This window comes from Equus przewalskii, chromosome 1 (genome assembly GCF_037783145.1).
Source record: "Equus przewalskii isolate Varuska chromosome 1, EquPr2, whole genome shotgun sequence".
Lineage (NCBI taxonomy): Eukaryota > Metazoa > Chordata > Mammalia > Perissodactyla > Equidae > Equus > Equus przewalskii.
In genome coordinates, this window is record NC_091831.1 from 16,491,947 (window position 1) to 16,516,419 (window position 24,473).

The 24,473-nt window shown below is 34.7% G+C and overlaps 1 protein-coding gene across 3 annotated transcripts in view; it reads right to left on the reverse strand.

Moving 5' to 3' along the window:
* Positions 1 to 24,473, reverse strand: part of ATRNL1 (attractin like 1) — a 747,612-nt gene that overhangs the window by 369,185 nt on the left and 353,954 nt on the right. For all 3 annotated transcript variants that reach the window (XM_070595739.1, XM_070595592.1, XM_070595677.1), the window contains exon 26: positions 7,719 to 7,797. In XM_070595739.1, the coding sequence (XP_070451840.1) occupies positions 7,719 to 7,797 (79 nt within the window). The remainder of the gene's footprint in view (positions 1 to 7,718; positions 7,798 to 24,473) is intronic.

The following is a 24,473-nucleotide window of genomic DNA, read 5'->3' on the forward strand; positions in this document are numbered from 1 at the left end:
GTTTTGAGACAGCTGATAACTCTATCCTCTTTTATATAGTGTTTCCTCAGCTTCTAGGAGCCCACATTCACTTAGCTTTTCTCCAGCTTCACAGTATTCTTTGCTGATTGTCTTCTCTCTGACTTCATTAAGTGTCTTAGTCAGCTCAGGCTACGATAACAATACCATAGACTAGATGGCTTAAACAATAAACATTTATTTTTGACAGTTCTGGAGGCTGGGAAATCCAAGATCAAGGTGCTGGCAGATTCGGTCTTGGAGAGGGCCATCTCCCTAGATTTCAGATGGCCACCATCTTGCTATGTGTTCACATGACCTCTTCTTTGTGTACCAGCAGAGAGAAAGTGTTCTTGCGACTCTTCCTCTTCTTATAAGGGCATTACTCCCATTGTGATGGCACCAACCTTATATAAACCTAAATACCTCCCAAAGGCCTTACTTCCAAATACTATCACATTGGCGGTTATGGAATCAAATTAGAATTTGGGAGAGGATACAAACATTCAGTCCATAACGTTAAATTTGAATGCCTCAGGGCTTAATTCTTCTTTCTTGATGATATCATCCAGTCCCGTGGCTTTGGATGCCATCTATATTCTGAGACTCCCAAATTTAGCTCTCCTGCTCAGATCTGTTTCCTCATGTCAGAGTCAACTCGTGCTTCCTTTACTTCTCTAATTAGATGTCTAGCAGATATCTCAAAGTTAACATGTAAAAATTGAACTCCTATCCCAATGCCAGTTTTACTTACAATCAGTTCAGTTGATGGCAACTTTATCTTTACAGTTGCTCAGGCAAAAATCTTGAAGTCACTCTTGGTTTACATTCTTTTGAAGTCACATTTGGTTTAATTTTTTCTCACACCTCCCTGTCCTTCTAATGCTGTTATTATCTTCAAAATATACCCATAATCTGATCACTTCTTGCCTTATCCACTGCCACCTCTTAATCCGAGCCATCACCGTCTCTCCACAGTATGCTAGTAACCTCCTTAGTAGTCTCCCTGTGGCCACAGTTGTCCATCTGTAGTCTATTCTCAACACAGCAGCAGAATTATCAGTTTAAAATCAGATCCTTTTAAATCAAATCACTTAACTCCTCTGTTGAAAACTCTTCAATGGCTTTCCACCTCTCTAAGAGTAGAAGCCAAAGCAGAGTTTCAATGTCAATGGTGCATACTAGAATCAATTGTGGGCTTTAAAAATACACACATCAAGCTGAGCCTCAAAGAAATTATTTATAGCTCTGGGGGGGGGGGTGTGGACCAGTGGAGTGGCACTCAGAGATGTGCAAATATATTTTTTAAGATCCACAGGTGATTCTAAAGGGCCTACTGGATTGAGAACCACTGTGTTAGAGTGGATATGAGTAGGGGGGAAAAGAATCCAAGATATACAGGAGTTGCTGTTACTAATATTAACATATAATATAATGCTAATCATTCTTTATACTACATATCAACAGCAACAACAGCTAACAGTTGTTGAAGTCTGGTAAGTAAAAGGCAGTGGGTGAGCACTTAGCATTCATTAACTCATTTAGTACTAAAAACCTTATAAAGAAGGCCCTATCATATTTTATTGATTCTAAGACACATTTTAATATCTCTGAAATCTGATCTGTCTTACAGTCAATGAAATTGTACAACCACTGCTGGCCAGATGGCAGTTATGATACAGTTGTCATTACCTGCACAGACTTGATTATTCTAGTCAGTGATACTATGTGAAACAAACAAAACATTTTTACCTGAGTCAAAAAGTGAGTTATGAAAAATTGGACTATGAATGTGAACAGGTTTTAGTAATATCTTAATTTATTTTGCTTCTACTTTCCTTTCAATGAATACATGTGAATGATATATAATAAAGTCCATATCTAAGTAATTCTATAAGAGCCCTTTTAATAAGTATAAAAATATATATTTTTAGTGGTAAGAGAACGCTGTGCCATAGTTTAATTGGCACTGTTTTTTCTTTCTACGTGATACATCAAATAATGATTGAGGTGTCCTAATATTAGATTCAATGCAGCATATTTCCCTTATAAGAAATTCACAGGTTTTACAATAAGTGGTCACTAGTGAACCACATCTGTTCAAACTCAGACTATTGTACAAATTCTCTGTATGGTTCAAAGAGCTTGCATTTTGGAATCTGACAGACTTAAATTGAAAACTATAGCTCTTCTATTTACAAAAGTTATAATCTTTGAGCACTGCACTCAGTTCTCCTCAAATTCCTTATATAGTTAAAAAGGAAATAATATATATCTTCTAGTGTGAGGATTAAATAATATTTTTGTAAAATGTCTAAGTCCAAAATGTTAGATCATGTTTCCTCTACTTTCCTGAAATTCAGTTATTTGTTTGTGTTATAATTACGAAATAACACAATCATCCTTCCTTATCAAAAACTACTCCCATAACCCAGAGATAATCTTGACAATTCCCTTAAAATTTCCATGTATATAATGCATGCGTGTGTGTTTGTGGGCGTGCGATTTACACAAATAAAAACATAAAACTATATCAAGCATTCCCCAGTTAATAAGATGTCTTTAATATCTGTAGCCTTTTGATGGCTGAGATTTTTGTTTAGTCTTTTCACTGTTGTATTCATCTGAAAATGTGCTTGAACAATAGTAGCTGTTCAATAAATATTTGTTGAATGAAGGAAAAAATTTTTCATTTTACACATATCTGTCTATCTTGTTCTTAGTTTTCAGTCACATAATATCCAATTACAATAAAATGGAATTATTTCAAGAATCCTTTTTGAACGATGTGAAGTTGTTTTGGTATACACAAACCCCTCTATAAATATCTTTGTATGAACATATTTTGAAAAAGTAGTCAGGCATATACCTTTAGGATATATTCCTGGAAATCTAATTGTTGAGTCAAAAAATTTGTCTTTTAATTTTGATAGATAATACCTGGAGTAAACATGTTTTATTTTTGCTTGCCCAGTATAACTCTCCTTTGTTCTGAACACAAATCAACATTTTACATTGGAGTATTAGTCCTTTCTCTCTCTCTCGGTCCATGTGGATTTTATGGGGTTGCATCCACCACTCAGCTCCAGGGTGAGCATTTGTGTTGGAAATAGGGCTGCCAGATTAAGCAAATAAAAACATAGGACACCTAGTTAAATTTGAATTTTAGATAAACAATGGATTTTTTTTTTGTATAAAAACACATACATACACATAAACATTGAAGACATATACATACAGATATTTGTGTGTGTGTCAGATATACAAAATTCTATGGTTAACCAGATTAAAATTTATTGAGAGGAAATCAATATTCCTGGCCATTTCTTAACCTAGGTAAATAACTGAATCTAAATTAAAGATAATGACATTTAATAAATAAAAAATTATGATTTAGGCAAGTTTTTCATATTGTGTGTGTGTGTGTGTGTGTATATACACTAAAAACAACGTTAAAAGCTATCTTTTCTTTTAGAAATTAATTCTCTGTAGTTATACAACAGTTCACATTTATTTCCATTACTAATTCCACTTCCAGGAAACTTTTTAATATACTATATCTCCCCCTATGGGTGACACCACAGCAAAGTAAACTGAGGTGTTCCTTTGAGAACTGTGTACGTGTGTGTGAGTGTTTATCTCATTGAAAATGTTTTAAAGCTGTGAATTCCCTAAAACTTGGGTCCATGTCTTTTTCTTTATGTCTGCAGCATTTATCAATCTGTTTGGAATACTGTAAAAGTTCACACATCTTTGTTGAATTAGCAAAGTGGAAGCACTGCATCTACAATAAGATCTCTGGCAACAGGTTTACAAGGCAAGAGTCAGTTAACTTTCAAATCTCATGCTCCTATACATATTTGACTTCTCCATTCAAGTTATTTCTAAGTAGACTTATGCTATTTTTTAAAGCTATGATAATATAAACAATCATGCTGAACATCTGTAATTTCTAGTCTTATAGGCTAAAGTAAAAAAAATTAAAGCAACGGTAATCATTTTATTTTGCAATACAATAAGAGAAAATTAAAAGCAAAAATAAGTTAACACTGAGCCCATCAACTGCAAAGTTAGATATTTATTTGAGTGCATTATTTAATAATTGTTTAAAAACTTCTTGCTTTTTTGACAAAAGAAAATGTGTTATGGCAAGCTTTATCTAGATAAAATGCTTAAATATTATATAAAGCACAGATTTTTAAAGTACTAAGAAATTCTACAAGAAGCTGCATACAATATCCAATTAAATTTTAATTTCTCTCCCAAAATAACATTTTCTCATTACTGTCCTCACTCTGTGCACATTCCCCTCTCGCTAAATAAGTGCAGTGTCTAAGGCAGTAGAGTAACTCATTTTGTAAAACATCGCTGTGTTGCATTAATAATATTTAGATAACCCATTTACCACAAATTTAGCATCTCAGAGAATATTTTATCATTAATTATTTACCTATGACATGTCCTTAGTAAAGTAAAACAATGATATTATTACTTCTTCTCTGTTTTCATGCCCACAAACCAGTTAGGAAGGAAAGAATTAATGCATTTGCCTCTAGAAAAGTAATTTGTTACTCAGAGCTACTAGAATCCTACCTATGGATTTTAGTTTATTTTTAATTAAAACTTCAGGTTAATAACACTAAATTCAAATCCAGGTTTCATGCTGAGTGATTATGAAATGTGCAGGAAAGTTAAGATATCTATTAAAAACTGAAATTTTAGTTTAAAAATGGAGATTCCTAAGCATGACAATATGTTAAGAGACTCGTTTTAACTTACACTTGCTCCTAACAAATGTTTTGTAATGTAGTGACTATCTAAAATTCAATGTGCCATTGAAACTAAATGTTTTCAATGCCTCTATAATAAGCACAACCTATACAAACCAGCTCATCCTTCTAGTGTATTATAATATTTCCACTGATCAATATCCATTTACTGTTTCCATTAATTAGCACAGCCCTCATCCCCTAAAAAGAACTTTCATATTCCTTGTAGGGTTATCATAGAAATGAGTTTGGAGAGTCTATATGAAGAAATAATATTAAAATTGAAGTCCTTTGTAGTTTCATTTTTGTGTTCTTAAGATCCTCTGAATTCTCAGAGGTGTTACTCAAAAGGCATAACATTAATAGTCGCCTTCTGATATTAAAATTATACCACAAAAAAGCATGTGTGTGTGTATGAGAAACCAAAGCTTCAAACAGTTAAAAATAATAATAATAATAATATCCCTGGTTGAATTAACACAATATATTAAAAAATGTCCAAAGAGTATTTTCATTTTAAAACAGTCCTTATATTTAGAAAAGCAAGTAGTACAATTCCTGTAACAAAATTACAGAAATACTAACAAGGATGAATCTTCTAAATAATTTTCATTTACTGTTACAGATAAATTATCATTTTAGGTCCTCTTAGCTTTACAATAATTGATGTCAACATTTTGGAGAAAGTAACATATCCACAGAAAGAAAAAATACAGTGATCTTTTCCTTTTGGGAATATTGGAGTTAATTTAATAGTTAAAACTAAACAGAGAATCAGATAAAAACACCTTTTTACCTCCATTCACATGAAGTCTATAAATAGGATTATCACATAAGCTACAACTAGTGTAGTTAAAAGTCTTTGAGTCTCAAAGACCAAAACGACAATCTTTTAACATAAAAATTATCTAGTAATAGATCTCTGGTAGTCATCAAAATAATGCCATCTTTACTCTGGGCATCAACATATGGATGGTTTCTAAGACATTTAGAATTTTATATTTAAAGGATTTTATAAAATTAAATTTGAGAAAATTTCTCACAATATTTTTTAAGATATGATATTGTAACATGACTTCTCAACAAGACAGATTTTCTATTTTGGTAGACATAGAAAATTAAATGCAAACATTAGTATTATGTTCTTTAACAAAGGCTCACTGCCTAGGAGAGTTTTGGAAAGAAGGGCATTATACTGAGGGACTATCAGGAGGACACAGCCACATTTAGAAGCACAGGTTAGAATGGGCCCAGTGGTCCCTAACCTATTTCTCTCCTCCTATTTCTCCCTTGTTCTCTCCATGAGCAACACATATTTTGAAAGATATTGATTTCCAATTAAAAGATAGATTCATATTTGTATTTTTTAAATTAAAGTAATATCAGCTTGTAATCTCTCTTTTAGAGGAAAGGAAGTTCAATTAGACCACTTACCCATATTCAGAAGCCAGTTAATGACAGAGCGTGCATTGATTTTTTTACAATGCTTATTTATACTGTTGCATTTTATAAACCTTAGAAATCAGATATTTAAACATTGCTAGTCATAATGAAGTGGGAACCCAGGATCGCTGATTGATCCTGACTTCTTTTCTAATGATAGAGACATAAATTGTCACTTGCCCAATTCCATTGTGGAAGGCCTTCACACTGCCCGCCTACAGATTGTTTTCTCTTCCTGGATCTATTTAACCTTAACAGATTGTCTAACATATGGGGAAGACTGTTTATCTTCACACAGAATTCCACTTCTTGCCAAATATTCATATATTTATATTTCATAAGCTCCTTTTCAATCAGATTACTTTTTATCATAGGGTCACACCAAGTAAATTCTCATTGATGTTGCACTGGCCTCATACAGAAAATCAAAGAGGCGGAGAGGATTGGGATGAATAATTTATTTGTGGGGAAGGGGTGTCAAGTGTGCAAATATATTATAGGTAGGCACTGATCTTTAATAAATGTTAGAAAATAGAATAATTAAGAAGAACTCAAGCCATTCACTAATTCTATAGCTTCAAATACTCTGGATTGTTTTCAAGTATCTTTAAATATAATCTTTTTGTATGTGGAATAAAGAAAGTAAGCAACTACGCTGCTGCTTTATATTGTTGCACAAATTATACACATAAAAATATACTTGGAAATGCAATAGCAAATAGAATATTAATAATAATACTATCATACTAATAGAATATAATAATACAATACTAATAAAAACAGAAACTTGCTTTTTCATTATATGAGGTATAGAACAATAAATCTACTGCACGCTTATGCTCCTCAGATGATTATATTTGTTTGTTCCTTTCAATTAATTAATATATACAAAGTTAAGAAACTATTTAATATATTTATATTGCTAGTTGTTGTCCTGTAAAAGTATTACTGTTTTTATCAATTGTAGTATTAGAGTTATAAGGAACAAACATAATTAATTCCACTACAGAAATGGATCAAATTGAGGTGCACTTCAAACATACTTGGATTATCAGATAATCATGAAATGGAAAATATTTGATTACCAAAACAAAAAAATTCTAGGGGACAAAAACCAAAAATAAATGTTTATCACTCAGAATTTTCTTTTTCAAATTGCCGCGGAAACAGTTATAAAAATAAATTATGTTTTTATAGTGTAACTAATTACCTAAATTAAAGAGACTGCAGAATATTTAATCAACAGAATTAATATTTGTATTCACTATAAATTCTAACACTAATAAAAAAACTCTGTTTGCAGTGAACCAATGCTTCTACAGATACTGACTTAAAAGACAGTGGTAAAATTTGCTCTAAAGTTTAAAAAATACTGGATTGATTTGTTCAGTCTTAATAAACAAAATTGATTTGAAAATCTGTATTTGAAAGAAGCATGTTGATTAAGCACTGGAGATCCATATGTTTGCTCAAATCCTTAAACAGAAGATTAAATAATATTACTGATACCTCTCTCCGTCGAGAAGCCCAGCATGTTTGTTTGATCTTCCACACCACAGCAGCTACCAGTAATAAGGATAGAAAACAACTGGAAAATAAAACACAAATAAGTTTTGCTTAAAACATTTGAAACAGGTAATGAAATAACAAAGAACACATAGAGGATTTAAAAATATATAGAAGTAATCACTTTGCCTTGGTAAATAATTCAAGCAAAAAAAAGATAAATTAGCAGTGTTTAAAGTGTTCACAGGTAAAATCAAAGTATATAGATAGAAAATAATTTTTTATATTCCTTGCTATACGTTATAGTCTATCTTGAAGATCTTTTCTGTCAGAAGGAATGTAAATTTATAATTCTGTTGGTTTTATGAAGCAACAGAAATCTATTTAGAATTGCCATTGAGTAATAAAATCTGGCAATTTTATAAATTTAAATATCACCATGTTCATTCATTTTATCTTTATTAGCAACTATTTTAGATATGAGAATATTCCAGTGGTTCTCAACAGAAGGTGATTTTGCCACCCCCAGGGGACACGTGGCAATGTTTTGGAGACATATTTGATTATCACAACTGGGAGAGAGTTGCAATTTGCGTCTAGTGAGTAGAGTCCAGGATGTTGCTGGCAAAGCACAGGACTGCCTGCAACGACAAAGAATTATCCAGCCCAAAATGTTAGCAGTGCTGAAGTTGAGAAACCCTGGTATATGCTAATGTTTAAATTATGAAATAATTCCATTACAATGTTTATACATCTGGTCTATACATATTAGGTACAATATGCAATAAGCTATGATAATGCAGGACACTTTGTTAGCAGTAATTTGAGACTCACAAATCTCAAAATGACAGATTTATGTGAATCTGATTAATCAGTTCCAACCATGTATCACTGTTTGTTTTCTCGTCTTTTGCTCTGTGGTCAAAGATTATGCTATAAAAAGACCAGGAATGAGCAGACCTGGGCCACTACAAATTCACTGGTCACTAGCCACGACAAAACACCTGCTCTTCATCCTTAATGGATAATTTTTGTATTCATCAATTGATTCACTCATACACAGTGCAAATTTTGATACTTTCTACTCTTGTCAAGTCCTCAATATATTTTTTCTCCTTGCCTTGAAGAGATCTTAGAATAACCTCCAATGATGATATCAATGACGATGACAATTCTAGCACCTATCCAATGAGTGCTGAACACATTCCAGATACTGCGCTAGATACTTTACATTGATGATTGGATTTGGTTCTATAAGAACACTTGCAGATAGGATATATTATCTTTATTTTAGAAAAGAAGAATCCAATGCTAAGAGAGTTCAAAGTAAATTGCTTATAGTCACACAGGGAGTAAGTGATAGAGGCAAAATTCAAATCCAGCTACATAAGCCTCCAACTCTTTCCTCCCCATCTGTTGAGGTCTCTGAGCTTGCACACCACCTCACACAGCTGCATTTCCATATCCATTCTCTAATCGGTTCTTCAGTATCAAAGATGGGAGATTTAAAAACAAGAAAAAAATCCCATGACACTAACCTTTCCAACCACTGAGGTGACTTTTTGTTTTGTACATAATTATCTTTCCCTCTAATATTTATAAACTTTTTCTATTTAATCTTAATTTAAATTTTCAAAAGTGCTTAAGTTCCATATCTCCTAAAAAATAAAAGCCATAACCCTATTTTAGAGACACTGTAGCGTCCTCTAGTTTATTGAGCAAGTAGTCAAAGTAGCCACCTGCATGTCAATTTCCTCATAATGTAGTCATAGCTAACTCCTTGTAATCTGGCAACTCGTTTGTATACTAATAAAAATGTTAACATTAATAATGATTAATGTTTATATAATATTCAACATTTTAAACGATACTTTCCTCACTATGACTTTCTAAAAATTAAATAAACTGGTCTTTTCTCTATCAACTGACTTTCACTTCTCAACTGACGATACCAACCATCCATTCTTTGAAATTCCTTCTGAAGACTCTATTTTCTTGGTTTATTTCCATCCCTCCTGACACACTACAGGGTCAATGAAGGTAGGTTTGGTTCCAGATTCCCTCTTTTAAATTACGGGCATTTCTTAAAACTCAGTTCACAATACCATGCTGTCATTTTCTCTTGCTCTCAGAGAGAAAGAGTTAATTATTCTCATGGCTTCAACTATGACCTCAATTGGAATGATTTCCAAATCTACATCATTATACTGCCAAAATGAGAGCATCTTATCATTATAGGGATCTAAGACATTATTTAGTTCAGACTCCCTCCCAGGAAAGAAATTCCCCGCACAACTCTGATAGTGATCCAGCCTCTAAATAAATAATCATCATAGCTGAGAAGCTAGTGACTCACAAGTCAGTACATTCTATTTTTAGCTAGCTCAAACTATGAAAATGTTCTCCTATTAAGCTGTCCTTCTAACTTTTATCAATCAGTACTGCTCTGTCTTCTGGGTTACACTGAATCAGCCAATTCTTTCTTCTATGTGCTAAAACTTCTTTACGTATTTGAAGAAGCCTACTTGACTCTCTCTAGTCCAGTGGTTCTCCATCAGGAGAGTTTTCCCCTCCAGGGAATGTGTGGCAGTATCTGGAGACATTTTTGATTGTCACCATTTGGACATCTAGTGAGATGCTGGTAAATATCCCACAAAACACAGCCAGCTCCTCTCCCCCCAGAAATTTTCCCATCCCAACACACCAACCGTGCTTTGAAACCCTGTTCTAGTCTGAATTATTACCATAGTGGCTACACTTCCCTTGTTATATCCAGGCTAACACTGTAACTGTTAAATGTGGTACCGAGAATTAATACTTTAGATATGGTCCAAGGATCCATTTATCTGAATTGCAGCCCTACCACTACACCTTTAGAAATTTTAATATAAGAGATATAAATATCACCTCAAATCTACCATATCCAAACTGAACTCATGAATAACATTCATAATAATAAAATCAACTAACATCTATTGAATAATATGTACCAAGCACTATGTTATGTGTTTTACACGCATTATTTCTTTAATTACCACAATCACACATGAAACATCACATATACTGTTATGTACTCATTTAAAAGATGAGACAGCTGAGTCATGGATAGTTTAAGTAAATTGCCTGAGTTACAAAAGTCATAAATGGCAAGTTCTCCCCTTTCTCCAACTTTTTTGTTTCACCATTAATTTCTAGCTAAAATGTAAAAATACATTCAATTTTATAATCCCTTAAATTCAGACACCAAATGTTGTCAACTGTTTCTTTCAGGATGTGTGGACTAGCAGACAATAGTACATATAAGAAAATTCATTTACATTTAATAATTAAATTCAACTTAAATACCGAAATGTACTTTGTGTCTGTGTGCATGTGTGAGGAAGATTGTCACTGAGCTAACATCTATGCCAATCTTTCTCTATTTTGTATGTGGGATACCACCACATCATGGCTTGACGAGTGGTGTGTAGGTCCATGCCCGGGATCCAAACCTGCAAACCCCAGGCCGCCAACGCAGAGTGCATGAACTTAACTACTATGCCTCCAGGTTGGCCCCCCAAAATGTATTTTTGTTTTCTAATCTGTAATTCAAAATATCTTCCCCCAAAATAGTTACATGACAGATTCAGTTTAAGATGGTGAAGACTTGCTAAGTTTCTCCATGAGGAACTTCAATTCATTCTGATCTAACTTTCGTGACTCAAGAGAAGAGAGCCACTTTTATAATGAGGCAAAAAGCCTATGTAAAAATTTTCGGTTTTCATAATTTCACCTTCTTTAGAAGAGGCAATACATACTTGAAGGGTTTGCAGCAAGTGCTTTCTATGTTAATTCAATTAGGTTAGTAGTAAAAATAGAGAGAGATCATTATGACGTAAAAAAACCGATAAGATCAATAAATAGTTCAAGAAAATATTCTTCTAATAATCTGCAACAAATATTAAAAACCCAGGAAAAAATATCTCAGTTCCTGGCATATAGCAGTTGTCATTAAACATTTGCTAAATGAATGGAACTGGATCTTTAATTGATTTAAACATCTTATAATTTTTTTCTGACATTGAATGTCTTATTTGGCATTACTATCCTTACATCAAAGTAATACTTTACAAATGTTTTTGATTTCTAATAAATCACACTGCAAATAAAAATTACAGTTAAAAAATCTACATTAAACAAAAACTAGTTTATTAAGAACACTTGGTTCATTATAAAGCAAACAAACAAAAACGCTTGACAAGTTTCTCCAGCATAGTTGAAAAGTTACACTCATCCTTTTGTGACTATCAAAAAATCCCAGTCTCCACTGACAATCCTGGGAGCCTGAAGAATGACAAAATTTCCATCAGTCTGAATCCTTGGTGGAGCAGTGTCCTACACACCATCCTGTCCCTTTCGCTGGTTTCCTTCTGCCCAGTGGACTTTAAATAAGTGAGAAATAAACTTTTATTATATAAAGTGATTGCAATTTCTGGGTTTATCTGTTCCAGTTAGCTTTCCCTAATATATTTCTTAAGTCAAAGGTCTTATGAGCAATGTAAACATTAGCATCCTCTAATCTGGCATCGTAGCAAGTCTGTCACAGAAAAAACGGTTTCACTGCTTTCTTTTAGATCTTCTTCTTTCCCTTAGGTTACACAATAGTTTGTTTTGCTTTTTGGTATAGATATTTGGGGGTGGGGAGAATAATTGGGCTATAGTTTTGTTTAAAAAATCTACTGTATAATAGTGCCAGAGATCTGAAAGTTCAACACCCTTCAGTGAAATCCTCCCAACAGCAAAAGGGGAAAACAGAAAAGAAATATACAAAAGCAAGTACGTGAGCTACAGGGATAAAAAAAGGAACTCAGGGAGAGATATTTCAATAATTTGATTTTAACCTTCACAAAATGGTCATTATGGAAAGGATTCTTAGTGTGAAAAAACACAGAACTTATTAGGTATTCTCATTTAGGGAAAACTAAAAAGAATTCAATAAAAGTAACAGTATGGTACCAGGTTATATTGCAGGTTTCTGGTGACAAAGAAATACTCTCTGGTGGTAATCTAGTTGGCCAAATGCAAAAAGAGATAATATTGTCACTATTTTATTGCAATTTGAGGTTAATTGATCATAAAATTCAAGTCTTAAATACATATTTAAAAGGTGATTTAGGCATATTAATCTTTTATTTCACTGAAAAATATTACAAAGTAGGGAACTGTGTTGAAATATAGAAACATATTATTTTTAAAAGTAATTTACCTTCTAATAACTGATATATCAGAAAATATCTCTCAAAGGTTTTAAAAATACCTTCCTAACACTTGAAGGATTTTTTTCTTACCAACTAAAATGTTAACAAAATAAATTACTTAGAATGCAGTAAAGCTGTATATTAAAAAAATTTATTTGTTTCAATTATCAGACTGGCAAAGATGAAACATTGACAAAGCTTAGTGGGTGAAAGTGGGAAAGCAATATTTCATAGTATAAATTGGTACAAATTTTTTTTAAGGGCTGTTAAGCAAGAGGTAACTATACCTTATCCTTGTAGGACATTTGGTCCTAACTAAAACATCCGTAAGACATTTAGTCCACGACAAAAAGTCCTTGACATTTGGTCCTGTCCAAAACATCCATATGCATATTTGGTTCATGCCAAATGGTTTTGAACAAGACCAAATATCAAGGACCTTTGGCATGGACCCAATGTCTCCATGGATATTTTGGACAGGACCAAATATAACTAAATGTCAATGACCTTTTGGAGTAGACCAAATGTCTCATGGACATTTTGGACAGAACCAAATGGTCTTGTAAATAAATATCAAGGACCTTCTGATGTGGACCAAATATCTCTATGGACACTTTGGACAGGACCAAATATGACGAAGACCTGTTGGTGTGGACCAAATGTCTTACTGACTTTTTGGACAAGACCAAATGTCTGCTAATATGCCTTAGGATGCACTGTCAGTTAAGATAACTTCAAACACAAATAATAGAACCCTAAGGCAAATGGTATAAACAATATTGGGACTAAATGGATTTTACACAACCTGTTATGAACTGAATTGTGTCCCCCCTCCATGTTGATGTTCTAACACCCAATGTGACTACATTTGGAGATAGGACATTTAGAAGGCAATTGGGTTAAATGAGGTCATAAATGAGCTTCTCTCTTCCTCTCTTCCCATGTATGCACACTGAGGAAAGGCCATCTGAGCACACAGCAAGGAAGTGGTCATCTACAAGCCAAGAAGAGAGCCCACATCAGAAAACAACCATGCTAGCACCCTAATCTTGGACTTCCCAGCCTCCAGAACGGTGTAATAATAAATTTGTTACTAAGCCAGAAATCTGTAGTATTTTGTTATGACAGCATGAACAGACTAAGACAGATTTTGGTACCAAGAAGTGGGTGCTGCTGTAACAAATACCTACGATTCTAGAAGCAGCTTTGGAACTGGGTAATGGGCAGAGGCTGGAGGAATTTTGAGATGTACGCTAGAAAAGGCTTTAACTGCTGTGAAGGGACTGTTGGTAGAAACATAGATGTTAAAGCCAATTCTGGTGAGAGCTCAAAACGAAACAAAGAAAGCTGAAGAGAAAGCCTCCATCTTTCTAGAAAATACATAAATAATCATGAACAGAATGTTGGTATACATACAGACATTAAAGGCCATTCTGGTCAAGTCTCAGAAATGAGCAACAGGTCATTGAAAACTGGAGGAAAGGTCATCCTTATTATAAAATCGTAATGAACTTGGCTGAATTGTATTCTAGTGTTTTGTGCAAGGTAGAACTTGCAAGCAATAAAATTGAGATATTTAGCAGAGGAGATTTCTAAGCAAAGTATTAAAGATGAAACTTTGATCCTCCTTACTGCTTATAGCTAAATGCAAAAGGAGAAAGACAAATTGAAGAAGGAATTGATAAGCAAAACGGAACCAGAATTTGGAGATTTGGAAAGTTCTCAGCCTATTCATATTGTAAAACATGAGAAAGCTTTTTAAGAGAACACTGAGGGTGTGATGGAATGACCATTTGATAAAGAGATGATGAGTGTGACTCAAGGACTTAATCAGCCATCTCAGCAGAAATGAGGAACAGAGATGGGATTACACCAGCAGGGACACTGTGACCTTGAACTAAAGGGGACAGAGAAAGCAAGAGGGAATGAAGGGAGGCTGTCAGGTTTCTTGGAGTCTACAGGCTGGGAAGATAGGGCTATTCAGTTGAAAAACTGCTTTATCCTTTAAGAAAAGGGAAGAATGACCCTGAAGGCGATGCAGAGATCATCAGGGCTCCCATTCCCACCACAGGCCACAGGGGTAAGGCTGGTTCCTCCTTGGTTTCAAAGGGTGGGGCCTCTTTAGTTTTAGGGGACCAGGATACCACCACCCAGTGCCTTGAGTGGCAAGGCTGCGGCACATTGCTGTAGGGTTGGGGCCTGTTCACCAAGCTAAAAGGGCAGGGCTACTCCGTAGCACTGTGGGGGTGATGCTGCCACCCCAGAAAACCTGGAGGTAGAGCACTGAACCAAAGAAGATTATTCTTAAGTCTTTAAGATATGATAAAATTTGCCTTGCTAGGTTTTAGACTTGCTTGGAACTCACCATTTGTTTCTTCTTTCAGATTTCTCCCTTTTGAAATGGGAATGTCTGTCCTATGTCTGTCCCACCATGGTATTTTGGAATCACATATCTTGCCTGGTTTCACAGCTTCACAGCTAGAGAGGAATTTTGCCTCAGGATGAATCTTACCCTGAGTCTCACCCATATCTGATTTAGATGATATTTAGATAAGACTTCAGACTTTGGAGTTCATGCTGGAACAAACTAAGACTTTTGGGATTGTCAGGATGGAATGAAATGTAGTTTTCATGCAACAAGGACATGATTTGGGGGGACCAGAGATAGAATGCTATAGATGAATTGAGGCCCTCTAACATTCCTATGTTGAAGCCCTACTTCCCAATGTGCTCGTACTCAGAGATAGGGACTTCTAGATGTAATTAAGGTTAAATGAGGTCATAGGGTGAAGCCCTAAGGCAATAGAATTAGTGTCCTAATAAAAACAAGGTTAAATGAGGTCATAGGGTGAAGCCCTAAGGCAATAGAATTAGTGTCCTAATAAAAACAGACACAGAGGGCCAGGCCAGTGGCCAAGTGGTTAAAGTTATGCTTCGGGGGCCCAGTGTCACAGGTTCAGATTCCAGGCATGGACCTACTCCACTCATCAGCCATGCTATGGAGGCATCCCACATACAAAATGGAGGAAGACTGGCACAGATGTTAGCTCAGGGCTAATCTTCCTCAAGCAAAAAAAGAAGATTGCCAACAGATGTTAGTTCAGTGCGAAAGTTCCTCACCAAGGGCAAAAAAAAAAAACAAAAACAAAAAACCAGACACAGAGAGCTTATGCCCTCTCTCTGTGCTTGTGTACTGAGGAAAGGCCATGTGGACACACAGCACGAAGGCAACCATCCGCAAGCCAAGAAGACAGCTCTCACCAGAAACCAACCACGCTGGCATGCAGATCTTCGACTTTCCAGCCTCTAGAACTGTGAGATTTGAAATTTCTGTTATTAAAGCCACTCAGTCTGTGGTATAATGTTACGGCAACCCAAGCAGACTAAGACACTCCCGAAGGTCAAAAGGAAGAATAACTTCCTGGTTTGGTCTGATCAGGGCCCTGGCTACATTCCCCTCTGATTCTCTGGACTACACACCCTGCTGTGCATCAGTTTTATTCTCTGGCTTGTTTCCCTCTTAGGAAGGAAAATGGCTGCGGCAGTTCTAGGACAGTATGAGGTAGGAGTCAAAAGCTACCTTTACCCCCATATAGTTAATAGATCCAGCACCTGATAAAGTTTTTCTTAAAGCCACAAACATTGACAGACAGTCCTTGACTTGCTAATGAAACTTAAGAATGGCCCACTTCTATCAGAGCCCTACTGTTCCCTTCACTCCAGGGCTCTCCTGCATCATATCAGCTTCACAGAGGGAGTGAGGTCTTGTTTAGATCCTATCTCTATAGAGATATTTTGTTTTAGCCATGTGTAGGCTGTAGTTACAATGTACCCAAAGCTTTTTCGGTGCTATCTGAGTCTGTCCTGCAGATTCCGTCTGGGGCCTGGGCAGAGTTCTAACCATTAGCTCAGTTCTCTAGTTCTTTGCTACGCTCTTTAGGATCAGATCCTCACACGTGCAACTAAAGGGTGATCTCAGAAGTTCATCAACAACTCTGTGAGAGGGCTTTTCTCTCTCTGCTATTTCCCAGTTCTTTTTGGTTCCCTGGTCTCCACTTTTCTATCCTCTAGCCAGGAACTGCCCACTTCCCGCATTGTGCCACGTTCGTTGCTGGGAGGACAGAGAAGAGGGGAAAGCAAGGGCATTTGTTGTGGCCCTCTTGTCAGCTCCACCCTACACAAAGGAAGAGTGCCCTCCCTTGTAGATGGGGTTTTTGCAGCTTCCCATTTGTAGCCATCTTTGCTGCAGCCAATGCTCCTGCTGTGGGACTGCCTGGGATTGGGGGTGAATGAATTAAGGAAAGGGAGAAAAAATGGGGGTGGGCTCTCCCTTACTCTCTCTGAGCTTTAAAGAATTTCCTTTTCCACACAACAAGTCAGAACCAGAGAATTTTTCCAGATGTTTCCTGTCTAGACCACAACAGTTGCTTTCAGGTTTCAAACTGCATTGAGTTTCAGGTCAGGGGATACTAGAGGGAAAAACTAGTAAATTTCCAAACAGTTCAGTGACACTGTGAGTTCTAGTGTTCTTCCTTGATCTGCCTGCTGATACCTACTTTTCAGAATTATCAAAAAGCTGCCCATGCATTTTATCCAGGTTTTACATTTAAGAGCAGTGGAAGATAAAAAGAGTTCCATAGCTCGTGCAGTGTTACCTAGAATTGGAAGCCCTAAGGTGAATTGATTTTCGACAGAGTTGCAAAAGCATTTCAAAGGAGAAAGACGAGTCTTTTCAACAAATCATGGCGTAACAACTAGACATCGATATGCAAAATAATGAACCTTGACCTACCTCTCAATCATAAACAAAAAAATGATTGAAAAGGATCATAAACCTACATGTACAATGTAAAACTATAAAACTCTTGGAAGGAAATCTGTGACCTTGAGTTAGGCAAAGAGTCCACAGACATGAAACCAAAAGCATAACCTATAAAAGAAAAAAAAAATACATTGGATTTTATCAAAATTAAAACCTTTTTCTCTGTTGAAGGCAGTGTTAAAAGAATGAAAAGACAAACCAAAAACTAGGAGATACTTATTTCAATCACCTATTTGGCAGAAGATTTATATCTAGAATACATAAAGAACATCTAACACTCAACAATAAAAAAAACAAAGAAGCCAATAAAAACCGGCAAAAAAATTCAGACACTTCACCAAAGAAGATGAAAGTATGGTTAATAAATACATGAAAAGATAATCAATATCATTAGTCATTAGGGAAATGTAAATCAAAGTCATGATAAGATACCAGCACATAACCTATTAGAATGACTAAAATAAAAAATACTGACAAGACCAAGCACTGAGGATGCGGAACAACTGAAACCCTCAAGCTTTGCTTGTGGCAATGCAAAATGATAGATTTACTCTGAAAAACAGCAGCAGTTATTATAAAGATAAACATACATCTACCATATGATCCAGCAATCCCACTTCCAGGTATTTATCCTAAAGAAATGAAAATTTATGTTTGCAGAAAACTTGTAAGTCTCTATGTTGCACAATTTGTACATATGTATGTTATTCGTGGCAGCATTATTTATAATTATCAAAAAGTGTAATGATCCATATCTCTCAATGGTGCATAGATTAAACAAACTGTGATGTCCATATAATGGAATACTACTTAACAATAAAATACAATAGACTATTGACACCAAAAACCAACTTGGATAAATCTCAAATGCAGTATGCTAAGGGAAAGAAGCCAGTCTCAAGAGGTTACATACTGTATGATTCCACATATATGACATTCTGGAAAAGATCAAATTGTAGGCACAGGAAACAGCGGTTACCAGGTTTATGGGTGGGGAGAAAGTCTGACAGCAAAGGAAGCCCTATGAAGGTATCTTTGAGATTTTGGAATTGTTCTGTATCCTGGTAGAGCTGATGACTACAAGAAAATATGCATGTGTTAGAATTCATGAGGATACCTCCAAAAATGGAATTTTACTGCACATAAATTTAAAAGGACTTCATAAAGGAGTAAAAACAAAACCAGATAAGAAATAAACCAAAAGCCTCCAGAGAAAAGTGACTGTTACATGGTAAGTTCGCTGAGAATATTATGAGATGAGGCAGATAATTAAGCCTGGTTATACAGGAACTTGAAAGTCATAGTTTGAATTATATTATAAATGTGACAGGAAGCTTTTAAACAGTAGAGTCACATAATTTAATTTAAGCTAAAAAAAATCACTTTGACTATTTTGAATATAATAGATAGAAGGAAGAATCAGGGTTTATGTATGGGGTTAAGGAAAAAGAAGTGTATTTAGTTGATCCCCAGGTATTAAAGTTAGGTAAATAGTGGTGCCCATAACTGAGCTAGAATAGTGCAAAAGAGAGGCTGTTTGCCAAGACAGCAAGTTTAATTTAGGACATGTTAATTTTGAGGCGTTAAGCAATATTTTGGTGAAAATGAGTTACTGATATCACTCTTAGAGAACTATATTCCAGCCTCTAGCGTTCCGAATTCCAGCACGGAAAATTAGCTGTGCAGCATTGGTTTAACTAAATTACAATAAACTTTGCACAATAACCATTTTACTCGAGCTACATTTGATATTTTGGCTTAAAAGAGCAGTTGGGACTTAAATATCTGTTTTCTTCTATAGCAAAGTCATGGAGAAAATTCCTGAGTAAATCTCCAATATAATAAGATGTAATTTATGGTTTCTACTTAGCTAAATCCATATTTTCAGTACCTTCAGGCATAACTTCCATTAACATATCCATTATCATAAGCTTGAAAAGAAGGACTTCTGTTTATTTTTCACTATTCTCAGTGTTCTTTGTCCTTGTACCATTTTTTTAAAAAAATCCTTATACCAAATACTCCTTCTGGGTTATGCCACTTTGATGTATGCATTTTGTTTCTAATGATTTAGGTTCACCTCTCTCCCTGTAGGGAGCTACATCTCTTCTTTTCTTCTTTTGAAATATCTGCATGTACAACATGAATAAGTTTCATTTCCCCAAAATCTTGATCACTCTGCTAACTTTGCATTATTCTTCTCACTCTCATGTTCACTTTTATAGGGTCATCTTTGATTGTTCTGGTTTTCAATTGCTTAACTCCTACTTTTCCTTTTGTTTTTATATTCTTTAGATTCCTCTACCTAAACCTTTCCTTTTTGGATTCTCCAAATTATCATCTTTCTTGCCACTTTACACCCACTAAGATAGCTATAATAAAAAAGATATATAATAACAAGCGTTAGTGAGAATACTGAGAAATCGGAACCCTCATACATCTCCTTTGGAAAATAGTTTGCTACTTTGCACAATGTTAAATCTAGAGTTACCACGTGACCCAGCAATGCCACTCCTAGGTATATACTCAAGATAAATAAAAAAATATCTCCACACAAAAACTTGTACACAAATGTTCACAGTGGTATAATTTACAAGAGCCAAAAAGGGAGCAAAAAACCCAAATGCCCATCAACTAATGAAGGGAAAAATAAAATGTATTATACCTACAATGGAATGTTATTCAGCAATAGAAAGAAATGAAGTACTAATACACACTATATCACGGATAAATCTTGTAAACATTGTGCTAAGTGAAAGAAGCCAGTTGCAAAAGAACACATATCATATGATTCCATTTATATGAAATGTCCAGAATAGGCAAATCTAAAGATAAGAAGTAGATTAGTGAATGTCTAGGAACTGGGGGTGTGGAAGAGGAATGGGAAGTGACTGCTAATGGTACATGGTTTCTTTTTAGGGTGATGAAAATGTTCTAAAATTGATTGCAATGATAGTTGCAGAGCCATTGAATTGTGCACTTTAAGCAGGTGAATTGTACTGTGTGTGAATTATAGTTCAGCAAAGCTGTTTGAAAATGAGTTAATTAGACAAAGGTATATAAAACTGAAATTCTCAAATTTTCCAATGTTCCTATATGATTCAGGAGAAAAAAAGATACTGATTAACATTAGTGTTGGTGCAGAAAAATATGCACATTAAAACTTAAGAGTAGTCATTAAAAAACAAATATAAAATGTACAATTCCTAAATTGCTGAAAGGAAAAAAAATTAAAGAATATTAAAAGCACATACAATTTAATAGAAAACGGGGGCAGGGGGAAGATGACTTGAGAAAGCATTTTCAAAAGTGAAAGCAAGATGGAGAAAAAATTAAAATACATCAATAATCACAATAAATGTAAATTCACTAAACCTGTCACTTAAAAGTCTCAGATTTTTTAAATAAAATAAACAATATCCAGATATTTGTGGTGTACACGAAACACATTTACAATATAATAAGACAAAAAATGTTAAAAGTAAAGGAATGAAAAAAGATGTACCAGGGAAATTCTAACAAAATGATACTATAACTATGTTTACACAAAACAAAATATACATTAAGACAAAAAGTACCAAAGGGAGAAAGAGAATTCAAAATGAGTAAAACAAAATTCAACTTCACTCTTAATAATGGATAGAAAAACCAGTAACGAAATGGAAGATTTGAATAACACAATAAACCAACTACATCCAACAGACATAAATAGAACACTCTACCCAACAACAACAAGATACATATTCTTCTGAGTGCACATGAGACATTGTCCAAGATAGATCATATTTTAGGTCATAAATTAAATCTCATTATATTTGAAAAGATATATCTCACAAACAGTATCTTCTTCAACCACAACAGGAGAAAGTCAGAAATCAATAACAACAGGAAAACTTCACAAATTCACAAATTTGTGGAAATTAAACAACCAAAGGCTCAAAGAAGAAATCACAAGTGAAATTAGAAAGTACTTAGAGACAAATGAAAAAGAAAACACAACATAACAAAACTTATGGTATGTAGTGGAAACAGTGTTAAGGAGGAAATTTATAGCTATAAAAGCTTACATTCAAAAACAAGAAAGGTTTCAAATCAAAACCCTAACTTTAATCTCAAGGAACTAGACAAAGAAGAACTAAACCCAAAGCTATCACAAGGAAAGAAATAATAAAGATTAAAGCAGAGAAATGAAATAGAAAATAGTATAATGATAGAGAGAAACAACAAAACCAAAAGTTGGTTCTTCAAACAGATCAACAAAATTGATGAACTTTTAGCTAGATTGGCCAAGAAAGAGAAAGAGAGAGAACTCTGACTCAATTTACTAAAAATAGAAATGAAAGTGGAGATATTACTACTGATTCTACAACAATAAAAAGACTTATAAGAGTCTACTATAATCAACTGTACACCAAAGAACCGTATAACCTAGATGAGATGGAAAAGTTCCTAGAAACACAAAACCTACCAACACTCAATCATGAAGAAACAGAAAAACTGAATAGACCTGTAACTAGTAAGGAGATTGAATCAATAATCAAAAATCTCCTGACAAAGAAAAACTCTGGACCTGACAGCTTTACTGGTGAGTTCTAGCCAAACATTTGAAGAAGAACTAAGCCAATCCTCTTTAAACTTTTCCAGAAATTGAGGAGGGGGGAGCAATTCCTAACTCATTCCATGAGGCCGACATTACCATGATACCAAAGCCAGACAAAGACACTACAAGAAGAGAAAACTACTAACCGATACCCTTTGTGAACAGTGACACAAAAAAGGAAATTATTATTATTATTACTGAAAGAATTATACACCATGACCAAGTGGGATTTACTCCTAGAATGCAAGGATGGCCCAACATATGAAAATTGATCAATGTACCACATTAATAAAAAGAAAGGGGAAAAAAGCCACAAATGATCATCTCAATTAATGCAGAAAAAGCATTTGACAAAATTCAATACACTTGCATGATAAAAACACTCAACAAACTAGGGATAAAAGGAAACTATCTTACAAAATAAAATCTATATATGAAAAACCCAGAGTGAACATAACACTCAATGGTGAAAGACTAAAAGCTTTTCCTCTAAAATCAGGAACAAGGCAAGACGCCTGCTTTCACCACTTCTACTACTTAGTAGTGGAAGTCTTAGAGAGAGTAATTAGGCAAGAAAAAGAAATAAAAGGCATCAAAATTGGAAAGGAAGAAGTAAAATCATAATTGTTTGCAGATGATATGACCTTACATGTAGAAAACCCTAAGAATTCCACACACAAAAAAAGTTAGAACTAACAAACCCATCAAAGTATCAGAATATAAAGCCCACACATGAAAAATCAGTTGCATTTCTATGCACTAACAATAAACAATCTGAAAAGGAATTAAGTAAACAATTTGATTTACAATAGCATCAAAAAGTATAAAATACTTGGGAATTAACTTAACCAAGGAAGTGAAAGACTTGTACAACATAAACTACAAAACATTGCTGAAAGAAATTAAAGAAAAGAAATAAATGGAAAGACATCCCATGTTCATGGATTGGGAGACTTGAGGCCATTGAGCTGTCAATACCACCCAAAGCAACCTACAAATACATTGCAACCCCTATCAAAAATCCCAATGATTTTTTTTCAGAAATAGAAAAATTCATCCTAAAATTCATATGGAACCTCAAGGGATTCCAAATAGCTCAAAAATTCTTGAAAAAGAACAAAGTTGGAGGACTCACACTTCCTAATTTCAAATCTTACTACAAAGCTATGATAATCAAAACAGTGTGGTACTGGCATAAAGACAGACATACAGACCAACGGAATAAAAAGCCCAGAAATAAACCTTCAGATATATGATCAAATGATTTTTTTTTTTTTAAAGATTTTATTTTTTCCTTTTTCTCCCCAAAGCCCCCCGGTACATAGTTGTGTATTCTTCGTTGTGGGTTCTTCTAGCTGTGGCATGTGGGACGCTGCCTCAGCGTGGTCTGATGAGCAGTGCCATGTCCGCGCCCAGGATCCGAACTAACGAAACACTGGGCCGCCTGCAGCGGAGCGCGGGAACTTAACCACTCGGCCACGGGGCCAGCCCCTGTGATCAAATGATTTTTGACAAGCATGTCAAGCCCATTCAATGGGAAAAGGATAGTCTTTTCAACAAATGATGCTGGGAAAACTGGATATCCAAATGCAAAAGAATGAAGTTGAACCCTTACCTAATACCACACACAAAAATTAACTCAAAATGGATCAACAACCTAAACATAGGAGCTAAAAGTATAAAACTCTCACAAGAAAATATAAGGCAAAAGCTTCAAGACATTGGATTTGGCAATGATTTCTTTGACAGGACACCAAAGGTACAGGCAATGAAAGAAAAAATAGACAAATTGGACTTCATGAAAATAAAAAACTTGTATTCATCAAAGGACACTTTATGAATAGAGTGAAAAGCAACCTAGTGAGTGGGAGAAAATAATTGAAAATGGTATATCTGATTAATTATTATAAATTAATATCCACAATATATAGAGAGCTCCTGCAACTCAACAACAAAAAAACCAAACAATATAATTCGAAAATGAGGAAAGGACTTGAACAGCCATTTCTACAAAGAAGAAATATGAATGGCAAATAAGCAAATGAGAAGGTGCTCAACATCACTAATCATTAGGGAAATGCAATCAAAACCACAGTGAG